Here is a 15576-nt window from a genome sequence, read left to right as displayed (position 1 = left end):
TGTTCTATTGCAACCAAATTTTGGAGACACAAGTGTTAAAAGTCCTGAAGAGCTGGAACATAACCATGCCTTAGAGCTTCAGCTGAGTGCCTTTAATAAACACAGTATGATTGGTCTTTATGTGTTTAAGTCTAAGGACCCATCACTGAACCCCCGCAGCATGCCGAAGCCTCGTGTGAACGATGGCCTGAAGATGCGGGCATCTGTGCGTATGACCCGTTACCTCGAATCCTGGGGTGCCGTCAAACCTTTTGCTCACCTCCAGAGCAGAGAGGGCTTCACCACTGACACCAATGGAAAGCCACTCAGCAAGGTGAGCAAATTGTATTTATTGTTATAATGATAAATGTTGTGTAGAGAGAACGTACAACATAGTAAACAAATACAAGTAGTCTTTTCATGCTCCGTGGACAAATTTTATAATGTGAGGTAATCAGGGCCCAGTGGTTCAAAAGGTAATCTAAACGGATTTTGGATAATGGATTGGATAAAATCTTGAAAATGGGTTGCTCAAAACTAAAAACGGATTCTGAGATCCAAACGGGTCATGTAATCCAATCTTGGTTTTAATCTGGATCAAATCCTCAATTTGTGTTGTTCAAAACTTTTTAGTAGGATTGGGATAACTTTTATCCAAAAAAACAGAATTCTTATGATCCCAGCAGATTGGTGGACTCGGGGAGTATTTCAGGAACAAAATGTCATTTAAATTTAATTAAAATTGGTCAAATAAGCAACATTTATACATCGATATTTTGCACCTGATTTAAACATTTTTTGTGTTAAAGTAAATAAAGTTGCTATAATCGAGCTCCCAAGAATTTATTATAAGGACAACGTTTCGACCACTTGGGTCGGACATCGTTTGTTTTTTCTTCTTGTTAGTTTTTGTCCTGCACCTGCCTGCACTGTCTTGGATGTGCGTGCACTGTCCTTCCTTGTTAAAGTAAATAAAGTTAACTTTTGATTATTTCAGAAAAAATAACTTTTCTCCAACAACTGAATAATTAAATAAAAAATTTAAATTTGTATTTTGATTTTTGAAGTTCGAATTTGAAACACATCGAAAAATATTCACAATGTGTTTGACTAATGTACTGCAATTTTTTTTTTTAATTCATTTGTTGTTGGTCAGATCAGGTCTGGCTCCTTTATAGGGCACTCATTGAAATACTTTGAAATTCAAAATTCCAACCTTAGATTGTTATTCTAGGACATAACAAGACTTACAATTTTGACATTTTTCAAAATTTTTCATTTTCATGTAGAAATTGAAGGTCAACGAAGTGACCATTTTTGGTTCCTTGCCCGTTTGTGGTAAAGAAAAATTCCAATAAGTGTATGTATAGAAAATATAAGAAAAAAGTGCAAACATTTTTAAGTTTTAGAACATGTATGGCTTATAAATTGGAATTATTATAATATTATTGTAATAATAATAATATATATGTATATAGGCATTTGTATAATATGTAGGCTATATCGTATTTTATACGATTATAAAGTCACTCATATTCACTATTTATAGCTTCAAAATGTCTTGAAATCAGTTAAAATTCTCTCTGAATTACTGAATGGTTATATAAAAACCTTAGACAACATTAATTAATCTAAAGAATTTTACACAACTGTTTGTAAGTCATAAACTGAGAAAAATCACTCATTCACTATTTATAGCTTCAAAATGTCTAAAATTCTCTCTAAATCACTGTTAAGTTATATAAAAACATTAGGCAACATTAAAACACACTTTCCTAAGTTTTATTGCCTTATTTGTGAGGGACTTATGGTTTGTTACCTGAATAGGGCATATGTCCAAAAACGGACACTTCAGTGTTTACCATAAACGGGCGTATGATCAAATATGGTCACTGCATTTTTCATGGTGTATTTTCACTCATTTCACTAAGATCTCCACAAACAATACTTATGTCATGACTTAGCACAACTAATCAACTGTAAAATGTGTGAGTGTCATCAAAGTGACCCGTTCTATCAAAATGAGTCGGATGTCGCAATGTTCTATTTTTAGATAATCAGCTGATAACGTGGAAAACCCATAGAAAATCAAAAAAGATTTTTTACCCTAATTTCAAAGAAATGACATTCAAAAACAATCTCCCAAAGTTTCACAGTCCAGATAATTGAGAAAAGGCACGTAAATGATGATTAAAGTTGACTTGTAACTTAAACCCTCTGAAAATGAGCGTTGCCTCGGTGCAAAACATGAAATATCTCCTGAACCGTTCATGATAGAGACGAGCTGTAAACTGTATCTGAATCGCGGGATTCTCCGCTTTCCGACGGTCATTGAATGGTGCCTCTACGACGAGCAGGGACGGGTAGGCTACAGAAACAGATGCTAAACCGAGTAGCATCGACGCTAAACCGAACGTACACGCTTGCACATGTTTTACAACATGTCAACAAAACATGACAACTTCTGAACCGTTTATGATAGAGATGAGCTGTAAAAAGCATCTGAATTGTGAGATTCCCTGCTTTCCGAGGGTCATTGAATGGTGCCTCTATGACAACAAGGGACCATATAGGGTGCGTGTAATCACGTGGTACAGGAACAGACGCCAGAGTCACTGGCAAAAACTTTAACTGCTATTTTCTCAGGTTTTAGAACAGAATAAGAAGAGTAGGAGATCGTAATTCAAATGGCCACATCTCGAAAACCATCAAATGTATGACTTTGACGAGGGTGTCATTTTAAAGCTTATTTTCTAATCTTTCCATTGATACCAAAATCTCAACTTTGAAATTTGGGTCACTGTGACTCATTTTGGTGGATCGGGTCATTTGTGATGTATCGATCTAATTACTACCGCGAGCCGAGCCGACTGAGCGTCTTTTTCCGCGGTCGAAAAAAAGAGAAAGTTAGCGGCATTCTTGGTCTCTGCTGATTGGTCAAAGACTATGATGACGTATACCGTAATGTAGCCTGGTCTTTGCTGATTGGCTTGGTGAAGACCACATGTTTCTTGCTCTTACTGACGGGGAGCACGGGGTGGAAATCATAGACTGTAAAAAGAATGGACGTAGCGTCCGTGACGTCACCCATTGGTTTTGGGGAGTTGTTTTTGTGACTCAAATATGGCGGCCTGAACAGCGCCATGTTGGATTGGCCGGCCGAGAACCCGCCCACTGGCCTCGAAGCAGCTGTCCACGGAGCTGCTCGGACCTGTCACTCAACGTTTCCGCGCCCTAATTGGCCAGAATTTTAACCTAATAACAGTAAAACGGTAGAGTTAAAAAAAAATTCACCCCCCTCAGAGTGTGTGCAGGGGTAGAAACTATCGATTGAGACGAAAAAACGTTCTGACACCAGGCTTTTAACATGTTTACTGAGGATGTAAAGTCTGCGATTTTAACATGGGGGTCTATGGGGAATGCTCCCTTCTGACACCAGCCCCCAGAGGAATCCGAGGGGATTGCAGTTTTTTGAACGCGGAAGTGAGCTTCACTTCTCAGACCGACAACTGCCCCCTTGGTGGAAATATAATATGTGCGGAAGTGTCCAAAAACAGTCACTTGCCCTGTAAAGGGTTAATAGACATGGAAAACACAAAAAACAGCACAGAAAACAACACGTGCACCCCATTTTAAAATAATCACACTTTGAGTGACCCCATTCTGCTGTTCTACCTGATTTTTATCTACCTGTAGCCTTCAGCGTGATACACATTTAGAGCACTCATTATCCGGATTTGGTAATCTTGAAAAGTTGGATGAGGATCAGACTGATCCGATCCAACTTTGCTTTGAACGACTGGGATAAAAATAAGACAGATTACGTGATCCTGGATAGCAAAAAAGGGATTTCAAAATCGGGATAATTTTGATCCAGATTACACATTTTGAACAACTGGGCCCTGGCTCGGAAAAAGTAGATGTGTAAATTATAGATAGAGCTATGGGGTCAATCAGTTAACAGTTATGTCCCTGAGCTGTTTGGCTCTCTTTTCTGAGCTGATGTTAAAGGCACTGGTCCTACAGTTGTTTTAATTGACGATCTTACATGGAGTGCATCCAACATTTTCATTATTTATACAATAAATGTAAACTTAAAATTGCCCCTGTCGTTTCCAGGACATTCCCCTGCGACCAGCCTCCAAGATCACTGAGAGGTAAGACAAGTTCCAGCTGTTACAGATCCTCTTTACGTGTGAGGTCCCTGTTTGGTGACTGTTTTTATTTTTAAAGTAGGCCTATATTATACTGTAACTGAGTGAATATGAAACTTGGCATGTGTAAAGAGACAGAATGTGCTCATACGTCATCGCCCTGGAATTCAGCCTGTGTAATAACCTTGTTGCTCAATAGCATCTTGACGGCCATGGGCAGGGAAGAGTGTCTCCCATCATCTTGCTCTGCCAAGATAGTTCCATCTGTTCAAATAATCTCATTCATCTTTCCATCATATTTAATAATAATATTGTACAAGGCAGTATATCAAAACATTTAGAGGGATAATTTCATTAGCTATTCATCTATTCCCATGGAGATTATGCTAATGTCTAAGATGTCTGTATTCTGGAAAAATATTAAAACGCACGATCCACTTTTAAACATGAAGTGTACTCATTAACAGTGAAGTTTCAGCCAGGATGTTTGGTGACTTTTACTCTTAGACGTGATGTGTGGGGGTATGTAATAAACAATCTTTCTGCTGACAGGGAATTGAGAAAAGTACTATTTAAGTTGAAAATCAGATCCCTAAACTGCATTTTCTTTATAAAAAAAACAACTTTTGCCAACAGCATATTTATCACTGATCAGTCGATTCAGTTAATGTTCACATCAAACATCAGAATGAGATAAAATATGATGAAAGTGGTAGACTTATATCGTGGACTGTATATGCCAGACTTGTTGGAGAGTTTTTGCTCAGACTGGTGTGAAAAGCGAAAAACATCCAGTGAAGAGCAGCTCTGTGAACGGAAATGTTTTGTTGATGAGATAGGTCAGAGAGGAATGACCCCAGACTAGTGGGAACTAATCAAAAACCTATGGTTTAAACTAAACTCAGATAACTCTTCTTCACAACTGTGGTGAGCAGAAAAGCATCTCCTCATCTCTACTGTTGTAGTTCATCCACCTCATGATTGGATGTGTTGCACCACTGAGCAGAGACCCGTCAGGTTCCAGTGTCGGACAGCAACAGAAATCGGAGGCTGTAGTAAACTGTTGACTCTGGATTTCTGCTGAGGCAGCAGATGATAGGGTCCAAATTTGGCGTCAAAAGCATGAGTCCATAGACTCAACCTGCCGTGTGTCCATGGTCCAGGTGCTGATGCTGTGATGTGGGGAATCTTTGAGACACCACATACTAATCCATAATGATTTTACTTTCAGCAAAAAAAAGTCACAAAGCAAAATGTGACTTAAACTCCTTTCAGGAATAAGACAATGAGTTCAGTGAATGCCAATGGCCTCAGTCGCTTCTTCTTTAAAGGGATAGTTCAGCATTTTGACAAATTTGCCTATCGCCATAATCCCTATAGTCATAGGGGTAGGTTCATTACCTTTAATTATTGGTGCATGTTGTTTTGAGATCCGCGGGGGAGGACCCCTGTCCCACAAAACTCAATCAAATACACAATCCAACAACACTAAAATGCTCTCGGGGGGAAGTTGTGACCTGCACATTCGCCACGCTATGAAATAATCGTGTAACATTACGACACATGAAGCAAATACTCGGAACTACTTACACTTTTGAAATCACTCCGCCCAGCAGCCGTGTCTGGAATGTCCTTCCTGCTATTCATTTGACTCGAAAACAACTGTAATGTTACATTATGAGGACACACCACGCATGCGCCAGCTGTGAACATCTGTCTGTGTCTTGCCACCACAAAATGCTACTACAATCTAGTTTTTAAACTCTAAAAATAAAATAGGTCGACAGAATCCAAAAGCTTGAAACTTTTAATCATCGGTTGCGTGGATTTTTAACACGCTAACCCGTACTGATGACCACGAAACCAGCATAGGCCTACCGGAGGCCGATCAAACGCAGCAGGCCCAGTCTTTGGGGCTAGGGGCAAAGCCCAAGGCTCTGATGAATTTCACCCCCGCTCCCCGGACCCATCCTGAGAAATCATGGTTGATTCCTCAACATGGAAAGCCCCAACACAGCTCACCCACATCCCAGCCGCTGCAGCTGTCCAACATGTTTTCCATCCTGGATGAGGACCATTTTCCCCCGCTTAAAAAACATCAGTCACCTCTGCCATCAAAGTTGGTTTCTTCCATCCATCCACCCCATCAAAACCTCCTGAAAGAGGCCGTGCCTAATCGCTCTAGGATTGCTCCCCGCTCAGAGCCGGTGTCGGGGAATCCCTCTCCCGTCCCTGCTGCTGCTGTCCCCTCCACCAACCCGGCCCGTCCTCACTCCACGTCCCCTTCTCACAGCGCATCCCGTTTCTCACAGTTCCACTTTCCCCGGAGATGGAAACCTGCAGTCATCTCCTTCTCCCCAACCACATTAATAGTTGGAGACTCCATAATCAGAAATGTCCACTTCTTTAAAGGGACAACGAGGAGTTTTGGAAAGCGAAGTGTTCTCATACTACATTTACCATGAGCCTCCGCGCGCACAGTGAAATTCTTGGAGTGGCGCAAGACGGACGTCTTGCCAAGAATGTTTTCATTCATCAACAATGAAAGTCGGAGGTTCAAAGACGATCACATACCGTCGTAGTTCCGACCATAAACGGCGATTCGGTGGCGTTATTCTCATGACCCGCCAGGCAGCGAAACAGAAAGTAAGGAAACACTGGTCGGCTCGCCCAGTTCCCCCCTTGCTGAATAATCTTCTGGCACTGCTGTGCTTTCTCCCTTCTTCCATAAGACAAGTGGTTGTCACCGCTCGTAGACAGTCTGGACTGACAAAAAAAGATTTTAAGGACCTTTTGAACTTTTTAACCAGCTGCGGGAAGTCTGTTTTTCTTTTCGGGCTGATTCCCATCGTGGCCCGTGGAGCAGAAGGTTTTAGCAGGATTCTCAGCCTCTGTCTCATTCACCCCCTGGTACACCCCCGCACTCCACCAAATGAAATCCCGGAAACGCCAACTCGAAAGACTCACCTACAACAATACAAAGATGCACTCAACGCAGCCCGTACTACCTTCTATTCCCACCTCATCCACTCTGGCTCCAACAACCCCAAGGCTCTGTTTTCCACCATAAATGCACCCCTCAAACCCCATGACAACACTCCCTCTTCATTCACAACTGAAAAGTGCCAATCATTCCTTTCATACTTCCAAACAAAAATAGACACCATCTACAGTAACCTCAACACCACCGGAAACACTCCCATCTCCCCATCTGCCACCATCCAGCCCCTGTCACAGTTCTCTCCAATATCTCCAGCACAGTTGACAACCCTCATGACCGGGATAAAAACCTCCACCTGCACCCTGGACCCCATACCATCCAAACTCATTAAGGACTGTCATCTCCCAACTCATCACCGACATCATTAACACCTCCCCCAGCTCTGGTTCTGTTCCTCAAACTGGCTGCCATCACACCCATACAATCCAAGTAACTTCCGCCCCATCTCCAATCCCCCTTTCCTATCAAAAATCCTGCAATGTGCTGTAGCCTCTCAACTCAGGACCCATCTCACCTCCAATTATCTCTTTGAATGCTTCCAATCTGGTTTCTGATCAAAACACAGCACCGAAAAGTTTACACAGCTCCTCAAAATTACCAACGACCTCCTCCTCTCCTCAGACTCCGGACACCTCAACATCCTCATCCTCCTCGACCTCACAGCAGCCTTTGATACCATCAACCACTCCATCCTGCTCTCCCGACTGAAATCTTCAGCTCACATCACTGGCACAGCCCTCACCTGGATCCACTCCTACCTCACCAACTGACACCAGTTCATCAGCGTTAACAACTGCACCTCCACCACCGCTCCTCTGTCACAAGGCGTCCCCCAGGGATCGGTGCTTGGTGCTGCACCGGCTCCCCATCTCACACCGCATACAATTCAAAATCCTCCTGCTCACAACGTACAAATCACTTAACAACCTGGCCCCCACCTACCTCTCAGACCTGATCCACCACCACAACATACCGTTCACCTCCATTGTGTTCGCTGAGCAGCTCGTGTCTCTGCCCCGTGGAACTCAAAACAACATGCACCAATAATTAAAGGTAATGAACCTACCGTACACTTATGACTATAGGGATTATGGCAATAGGTGTATTTGCCAAAACATTGAACTATCCCTTTAAGACATGGTTCAACAAGAGGGTGGCAGCATGAATGTGCAGCAGACAGATCTCCAGAAATGATGTGGTATAGTCCTATCAACATGGAGCATAAGACTGGGCCATCAGAGCCATGAACGCCGCCCACCACATGCTGCCCCCAACAACAACACCATGACTGACTGTCCTACACACACATGCACCTGCACTTTTTTTTAACTAACTGCAACCGGCCCACTTTATTTTTTTAATGTAATTTTATCTATTCTTAATTATTTATTTTACTAAACAAAACTTCTGCTGTCTTCTTAGAACTATTCTCTTGTTTTAAATGTGTCTCCCTTTTTTTTTTTTTTAATCTTTGCATACAACATGACAGGGAGAACGGCTTCTCGCTCCCATGCTAAACAGAGGTTTTTCATGAAAGTGACAAATAAAACTGAATTTGAATTTGAATTTGAATTTGGGTGAAATGGTTCTTACAATGAAACATTATTTGACAATAACACTAAATACTATGGTAAATACAATTCTATGTTCTCATATAAAACATCTCACACCTCAAACATCACATTGTTCACTAAGTGTCTGCATAGTAATAGCTGTGCTGCTGTGACACTCATTCCTGCACAGAGAGAGAGAGAGGTGGAAGTGCTGAGCTCTATGACAAGCCCTTCCATTAACTTCAAACAATGCATAGACAAATTGATTACGGTTATAACCCATAAGGGTTAATTCTCTTTGCCTGTCTGGCACAGGCAGTATAAGCACACGGACAAATATTTAAAGTGTAGCTACTGATTAGTGGGCAGTACTCACCTACACAAACAGTGTGGGCTGGAGTAATGTGATTAGAGAAGATAAGTGTGCGCCTAAAAGCACAAGCATTCCACCCTGGGAGAATGGAGGTTTGCTTTGTCTCGGAAATTGTTAATTTCATTCATGTATTCACAGTCCACAATAGCGGAGGCAACAGCTGGTGAACATGAGGCTGAAGTGACAGTGAAATGAAGTGCACCCACTCAAGCTTGATGGCATTATAGAGCAGAATGTGTTTTTTGTTTTTTTTCGTTGTTTAAATGAAACAATTGTGAGTGTGCTTCACCCGTTCACAAGCCAATATCTAGCTGCTATTAACTGTTTTAGATGGAGTTTCACAGTTATTTGATCATTGGCCCTGTGTTTTTCTCTCTGTGATGAACTTGTGTCTGTGTCTTACTGTTGGGCCCTGGCAGCTTTGATGAGTCTCTAGAGGAACCGTTCACCTTGCCCTCACATCCGTTCAGCAGCTATAAGTGAGTGGGGCCTTCGTGGCCCACAAGGTCCCTCAGTGCAGTAGTTCTCAACCTTTTGGCTTGTGACCCCCTTTAATAAAAGGTTCATGGTTCATGTTAGTACCCATTCACATTCAGTATGCTTTGTGCAGTTTCCCTAAAGGAATTATGGAAATATTATCAAGAGGCTGAAATGACTCATTTATGACAGTTATTGATATAGAACAAATATAGTTCACACCCACCTTTGAACTATTCTGTGACTCCCCCCATGACGGCAAGAGACAACTGGGTGTCCTGTCCCCCAGGGTGAGAACTACTGCCTTAGTGGAGAGCCGTACTGTCCCAACACTAACCCGAGCACAGGTGTAACACTGTTCTTTTCTCCGTTTTTCACTGCTACCCCTTTGCAACAGGGCAACGTGTGATCTCATATGGCATCAGAAAACCCTTAACCTCTGTTAGCAGACTGACATGCTACTATTAACACCGATCACTGACTGGGGCTTGTGTGTATCTGGGTCTGTGCATCTGTGGTGAGTGTTTCCTTCCTGATAGAGTAGGGGGTTTCCGAGCTGAAGCACAGCAGAAACACTCCCACTGAATCTCACTGAGATCATCTAACACAGCGTTCTGCATCCGGCACACTCCCCTTACATTACTCTCTCACAGGCACAAATAATATTTCTCTTTTCCCACTAATGCTCAGAATGGCATTAACCAAGTTGCCTCCCGGCACAGCTAAACTGGACCTGAGTAACCTGCATGACCTGATCTGGTTTTCCAGCATCTGTTCCAGTCAGGCTGTAATGTCTCAGTCTCCGTCTGTCCGCCTCTTCCTAATTGTCTGTGCTTTCCGCTGCAGGAACAAATCCCAGAAAAGTAAGTTTGACGAGGAGCTGCACAATGAGATGACCACTACCATAGATGAGCTCAGCAGCAAGTACGTCCATTTGTGCAATAAATCAAATCACATTCCATGCATATTGTACATAAAGTAATGTTGGCCAAAATGTATGAAAAATGTAATCTGAGTGACTCGCATAGAACAGAAAAACCTCTGAACTTTAGGGGGTGACATTTCCAAGCAGATTAGACATATGCAAATGGTATCAAACCAAATTTGGCAGTAATGGTTAATGAGTTGTTTAATTTTGCCATTTTTTCCGATCATTTTGGTTCAGACTGAAATAACAACTCTGACATAAGGTGTACTGTGTGTTTATTAATGCACCGTGATCCGCGACCATCAGGCAGCTACCACTTCATCACAAGTGTAATAGCTATTTATGCCCTCTTTAACCCAGTGCTGATTAACAGCCACACTACAGATGTCATTTTTGTTAGATGTAAAAGTCTTTTTTCTGTCTTTCTAATTTTCCTAATTTTCTAATTTTCCTTCTGTCCTTCTGTCCTTCTGTCCCTCCTCTCTCAGGCAGTGGTCTAAGTCTGAAGAGAGAGGCAGTTTAGCTTTGTGGTTTCCAAAGAAAGATCTCGAAAAACAGGTAAGTTTGACAAAAAGTTGCAAGCAGATCACGGAAATGATTTACTGTCCAGGCTGCAAGCATTTTGACGGCATTTGAACAGTTACAATTTTGGAGCTGTGTTAAAAAAGCTGTGTCTCACACAAACCTACGCAAATTAGAGTGGACATGTCACCTGAAAATCATATCCATTACTTTATTTATGCAAAAACTGAAGAACAAAATGTGTTACTGTCCAAATACTACTATATACTTCTATAATGTCATACATTTCCATTCGAGCCAAGGTTCAGCTGTGTTCTGTGTCTCTTCTTCTAAGTACCGAGCCCTGGATTTGCCGATGTTCAAACACTATGTTGGCTGCGCCACTCTCATCTTCCTCTGCATATTTTTGGTTCAGATGCTTGTTACAAAGGAGTGAGTATAACCAGATTTTTTGTCTTATTTAATCATCTCTTAATAGGTGTTGACAGTTATTGTCTTTCAGTGTAACTGGGGAGAACCTATGTGCATCTTTTTTCTTTGCTGAGCAGACATCATTTTTCACAGGCCATCTACTGTTTCAAAAGCACACCGTGAAGAAAATAGTTGTGATGCAGGGGAAAAGGAAAGGCTGGTGGAGACTGATGTCTGACATGCGCTGCTTTTTATCTGCCTCAGCCGACAGATGTTGGGGAAGTCATTTGGTGTGTTGGTCTGTGTGCTGCTGCTGACCCTGGCCATCTGTTTCGCAGGTCACTTACAGGTCAGTGTGTTAAGTCTTCTATTCACAATTTACATTTGGATATTTCTCTGATTCAGTTCAGGTTTGTCCTAATTAAGAGTTTTCAGTTGTCAGCAGCGTGTTTTAAAGACCACTATTGTTCCATGTCTATCAATCAATTCATTTCATTTCTGTAAAAATAAACTGTGACATTCTTTATAGATAATTGTTTAAATGCAGCGTGAAGGCCACACAAGATAAATGTAATAAAAAACAATAAGGTCTTTTAAATAAAATACAAAATAGATCAGAAAACTATATGATACCGTCAAAGCTCCAGAGCATCTTCTGACCTTGTGGTAAGATTGTTGAGATGAGTTGAGATTCAATACAATTGTTGGTGAGAATTAATATAAAGTTAAAATGTTTAATTCATCTCAGTTCAACAGAGTTTATTTGTGCCCATAGGGATAGTTATAAGGCATATTGATTAGAAACAAATACACTACACATAACACACAACCAGTGCAAGACAAACTGTACACATTAAAAAAAAGACAGCAGTGCAAAACAAATACTATGCTATATATTATGTAATACTTAAACGAGGAAGGAGAGTAGCAAAACAACATAGGGAAATACCATCACTTCTGCAAATGAAACCCAACAGAGGGGATTCAAACATACAACAGTAGACAGTGCTTGGTTAATGAGGGCAAGAGGGAAAAGGCTGTGTGGCATCTGCATATGTATTGAATTCACTGTGCCAGAATTATCCAGCATGTGAATGGAAACATGTCAAGGAGGCTGTCCCCTGTATTCACAGCGCTGCGGCTTTCTATAGCTAACCTACTGAGTTGGCAGATGACAGCTGACATTTAGTCCTTGACAGCCAGTGTGTGTTGGCCACTCAGACGGATCCCTCCACTGGAAATAACCAAGCACTGAGTCACTTGCACATGATGTCTGGAGATGGATCGCTGTGTAAGAGTCACACGCTCCTCGTACCTGTTTGATTCCATCTCTCTCTCCTCTTCGTGCTCCGCAGCGCCTGTTTCCAGAGAAGCTGTCAAGGTGCCAGTGGCTGCCAGCTGTGTCGGAGGCGGTGGTGAAGCGGCCGTGTGTGCGCCTCCCTCTGGCCACCATCACCACTGCGGTCATCATTATCTTGGCAGTGTTCAACCTGGTAAGGCTACTCTTTTATGTCAAGTGCTAAGAGTGGGTCATTATGCACACTGCTATTTCTAGCTGGGCTACACTTCATAGCGCCCATGCCAAACTTCAGAGTGCTTGTTCCAGTCTATTGTCACTCAAATCTTTTTTTATCCTCCTGCAGTGTTTTGCCCCGACACATGTGACACAAGACATGGCTGACCTTTGTCACACAAATAATTCCACTGAACAGGGATCAGATGGAGGCCTCTTCTACCTGCCTGTGAGTAACGGATTAGTAACTCTAACCCCAATCATAGACAATCATAAAATGACATTATCAAATGTTTTTTTTATGTTGCTCATATCAGGCCAGATTAAATAGTATTTGCAAATAATCCCACTATGTATCTAATGGAATACCAGAGATGACATGATGCTAGGAGGGAGGAATTTGGTGCGTCACTCAGAGGTTGCGCTAGACTTTTTCGTCGCCGGTCATTTTGACTGACGGGGTCATAAAAATTCCGTCATAATCTATTTTTACCGGTCAAATGTTTTTAAAATGATAACAATGCCATATTCAATAGCATTCAATTTTAATTCATGTTTAATTCATATCAAGTCCAAACAAATTGAACAGAGAATGCTCCGGAGCAGAGTCGGCGTCAGAGCACATCTAACCGTGGATCATCAGTGAATGCGGGGGTCACTTTCTGCCACTCAACATCTAAATACAACGTTAGATGACATCAGTTTTCTGTCAACAATCAACATGCTAACCCATGTGTTATACCAAAACATCCAAAGGAGCACGTTTTCGCATAGGCACCGCATAGTGCACTAGCGTTAGCTCTCTCTCTCTCTCTCTCTCTCTGTGCCTCTCATTTCTCTTTTACGCACGCACGCAGCCATTGCGCATCACTGAAACAACTGAAGCTGTAGACCACACAGCCAGATGCAGCACAAATTCAGACAGGACAAGACCCCACTTAGCTTTTAAGTGTTATAAACAATGCCACGGCGGGCAAAATACATTAAAAGAAGGCTTAATGTTACCTTTAGAAGAGTTGTGCGCGGCGAGTGTACGAGTGTAGTGAGTGAAACGGTGATGTCCTACCCCCACCGCTCTACCTGTACCGAGACACACCGCTGTGTAGCTACAGCTACGTAACTTAACAACAGCTGACTACTGTCGGTCCCTCGGACACTGCAGCTGAATCTCGCCCGTTAAATCATTATCGACCGTCATATTTGCACTGACACGACTCCCAGTCAACATTTAATCCACTTGAAGGAGTTTGAATACTGCGGGGAAGCTTTCTGTCTTCTTCTCTGTTGTTAGTGTTTCTGTGTGGCAGCGCTACAGCGCCACACACGCTCCACACAGGCCTGGAGTACTACAGCGTTTTCTACTGAGCGCACCAGCCAGCTGTGAGTTTTTTTTTTTTTTTTTTTTAATCTAATTCTCACCGTAGTGACTTTGTGACATTGTATATAATGTTTTATATCGTTATCCACCGCTCCATTTATTGATTATCCGCCGGCTTCATTGTAAACAAATGCACATGGCCAGACAGACATGACTGTGAATTGCAATCTGTCAAAATGACGGATGGCCTCAAAATTTTTCCGTCACCGTTTTAAAAAAACGGTCAATGACGGAAAATATCTGGTTAACGCGACCCCTGGCGTCACTATCAATTCACTGCAAGGACCAAAACCTCTTTTGTTTGATATGTTTTTATGCGTGATGCTAGATGTACGCTACGCAGGAGTTGATAGGGTGGCTCAAGCAAAAACATGTTAAAACCAAACTGCAATGGTGTTGTGGGGTAATGGCGTTTGCACTGTATGTCATTTAACAGTATGCAACCCCTCTGGGTATTTTTCATGTCTATGTAATAATCAAACTTTAATTCCTCCTCAATGTGTACAGATGCAGATGCTTTGATGATCATCTAATTATGTGGAAGTTGTGACCCAGGTCTAATTTCACCTTTCCCCCCTTTTCTCCCCCAGTACTCTGTATACTGCTGTATCCTATCCCTCATTGCATGTGGAGTTTTCCTGCGGGTGAGCTTTGAGCTCAAAGTGCTCTTCCTCACCCTGGCTTCCACAGCATACTACATCATCATCCTCAGCACCAAGAGGGACCTGTTTCTGGTCTACGGATGTGTCCTCTATGCTGAGACCAGCTGCAACTGCAGCAGGTGGGGGTTCTTCAGTGCGAAAAATAAAATCTTGTGGCCTGTCTGGTAGTCTAGTTTTCTCCTGCTTCTCTTGAAATCTCATTTTGGGGCTCTGAAGAACAAAGACTCTTGAGTAAAATGTGTTTTTCAAAAAAAAGAAATGACTGAAACAGATTACATTAAAACTTTATAACTTGTTTGATTTAGAGCATCTACATAAGATAATAAATAGTGAAAGTGAAATAATAAACATCCAGAAGGATTGTTAAAATTTAAAGAAAGATATTGATTAATATTTCTAATTTTCTTTGACCTACTTGTTAACACATGGCCATTCAAAATGTTTTTCCAAATGTTGTCATTTGTTCTACAGCAATGAGTCCATCCTGAAATGGATAGGGCTGGTGAAACATCCCCAGGTGATGAGCTGCATATACATCACCTTGTTCCTGGTTACTATGCTCATCATCGCACAACAGGTAACAACACTCTTCACCACTTATTCCTTATTTATTTATTTATTTATT

The 15576-nt window shown here is 41.9% G+C and overlaps 1 protein-coding gene across 2 annotated transcripts in view; it reads left to right on the top strand.

The window, feature by feature from the left end:
• The window catches only part of adcy7 (adenylate cyclase 7), a 68476-nt gene that overhangs the window by 48815 nt on the left and 4085 nt on the right, over positions 1–15576 (top strand). Inside the window, exons 12-22 of one of the 2 annotated variants that reach the window (XM_083993754.1) lie at positions 131–313; positions 4099–4136; positions 9480–9539; positions 10384–10461; positions 10954–11023; positions 11322–11419; positions 11663–11747; positions 12754–12891; positions 13042–13140; positions 14880–15070; positions 15423–15528. In XM_083993754.1, coding sequence (XP_083849880.1) covers positions 131–313; positions 4099–4136; positions 9480–9539; positions 10384–10461; positions 10954–11023; positions 11322–11419; positions 11663–11747; positions 12754–12891; positions 13042–13140; positions 14880–15070; positions 15423–15528 — 1146 coding nt within the window. The remainder of the gene's footprint in view (positions 1–130; positions 314–4098; positions 4137–9479; positions 9540–10383; positions 10462–10953; positions 11024–11321; positions 11420–11662; positions 11748–12753; positions 12892–13041; positions 13141–14879; positions 15071–15422; positions 15529–15576) is intronic. The other variant, XM_083993755.1, reaches the window with a different exon arrangement.

The sequence above is a fragment of the Trachurus trachurus genome, assembly GCF_905171665.1.
Source record: "Trachurus trachurus genome assembly, chromosome: 3".
NCBI lineage: Eukaryota > Metazoa > Chordata > Actinopteri > Carangiformes > Carangidae > Trachurus > Trachurus trachurus.
This window is presented reverse-complemented; position numbering and strand designations above follow the sequence as displayed.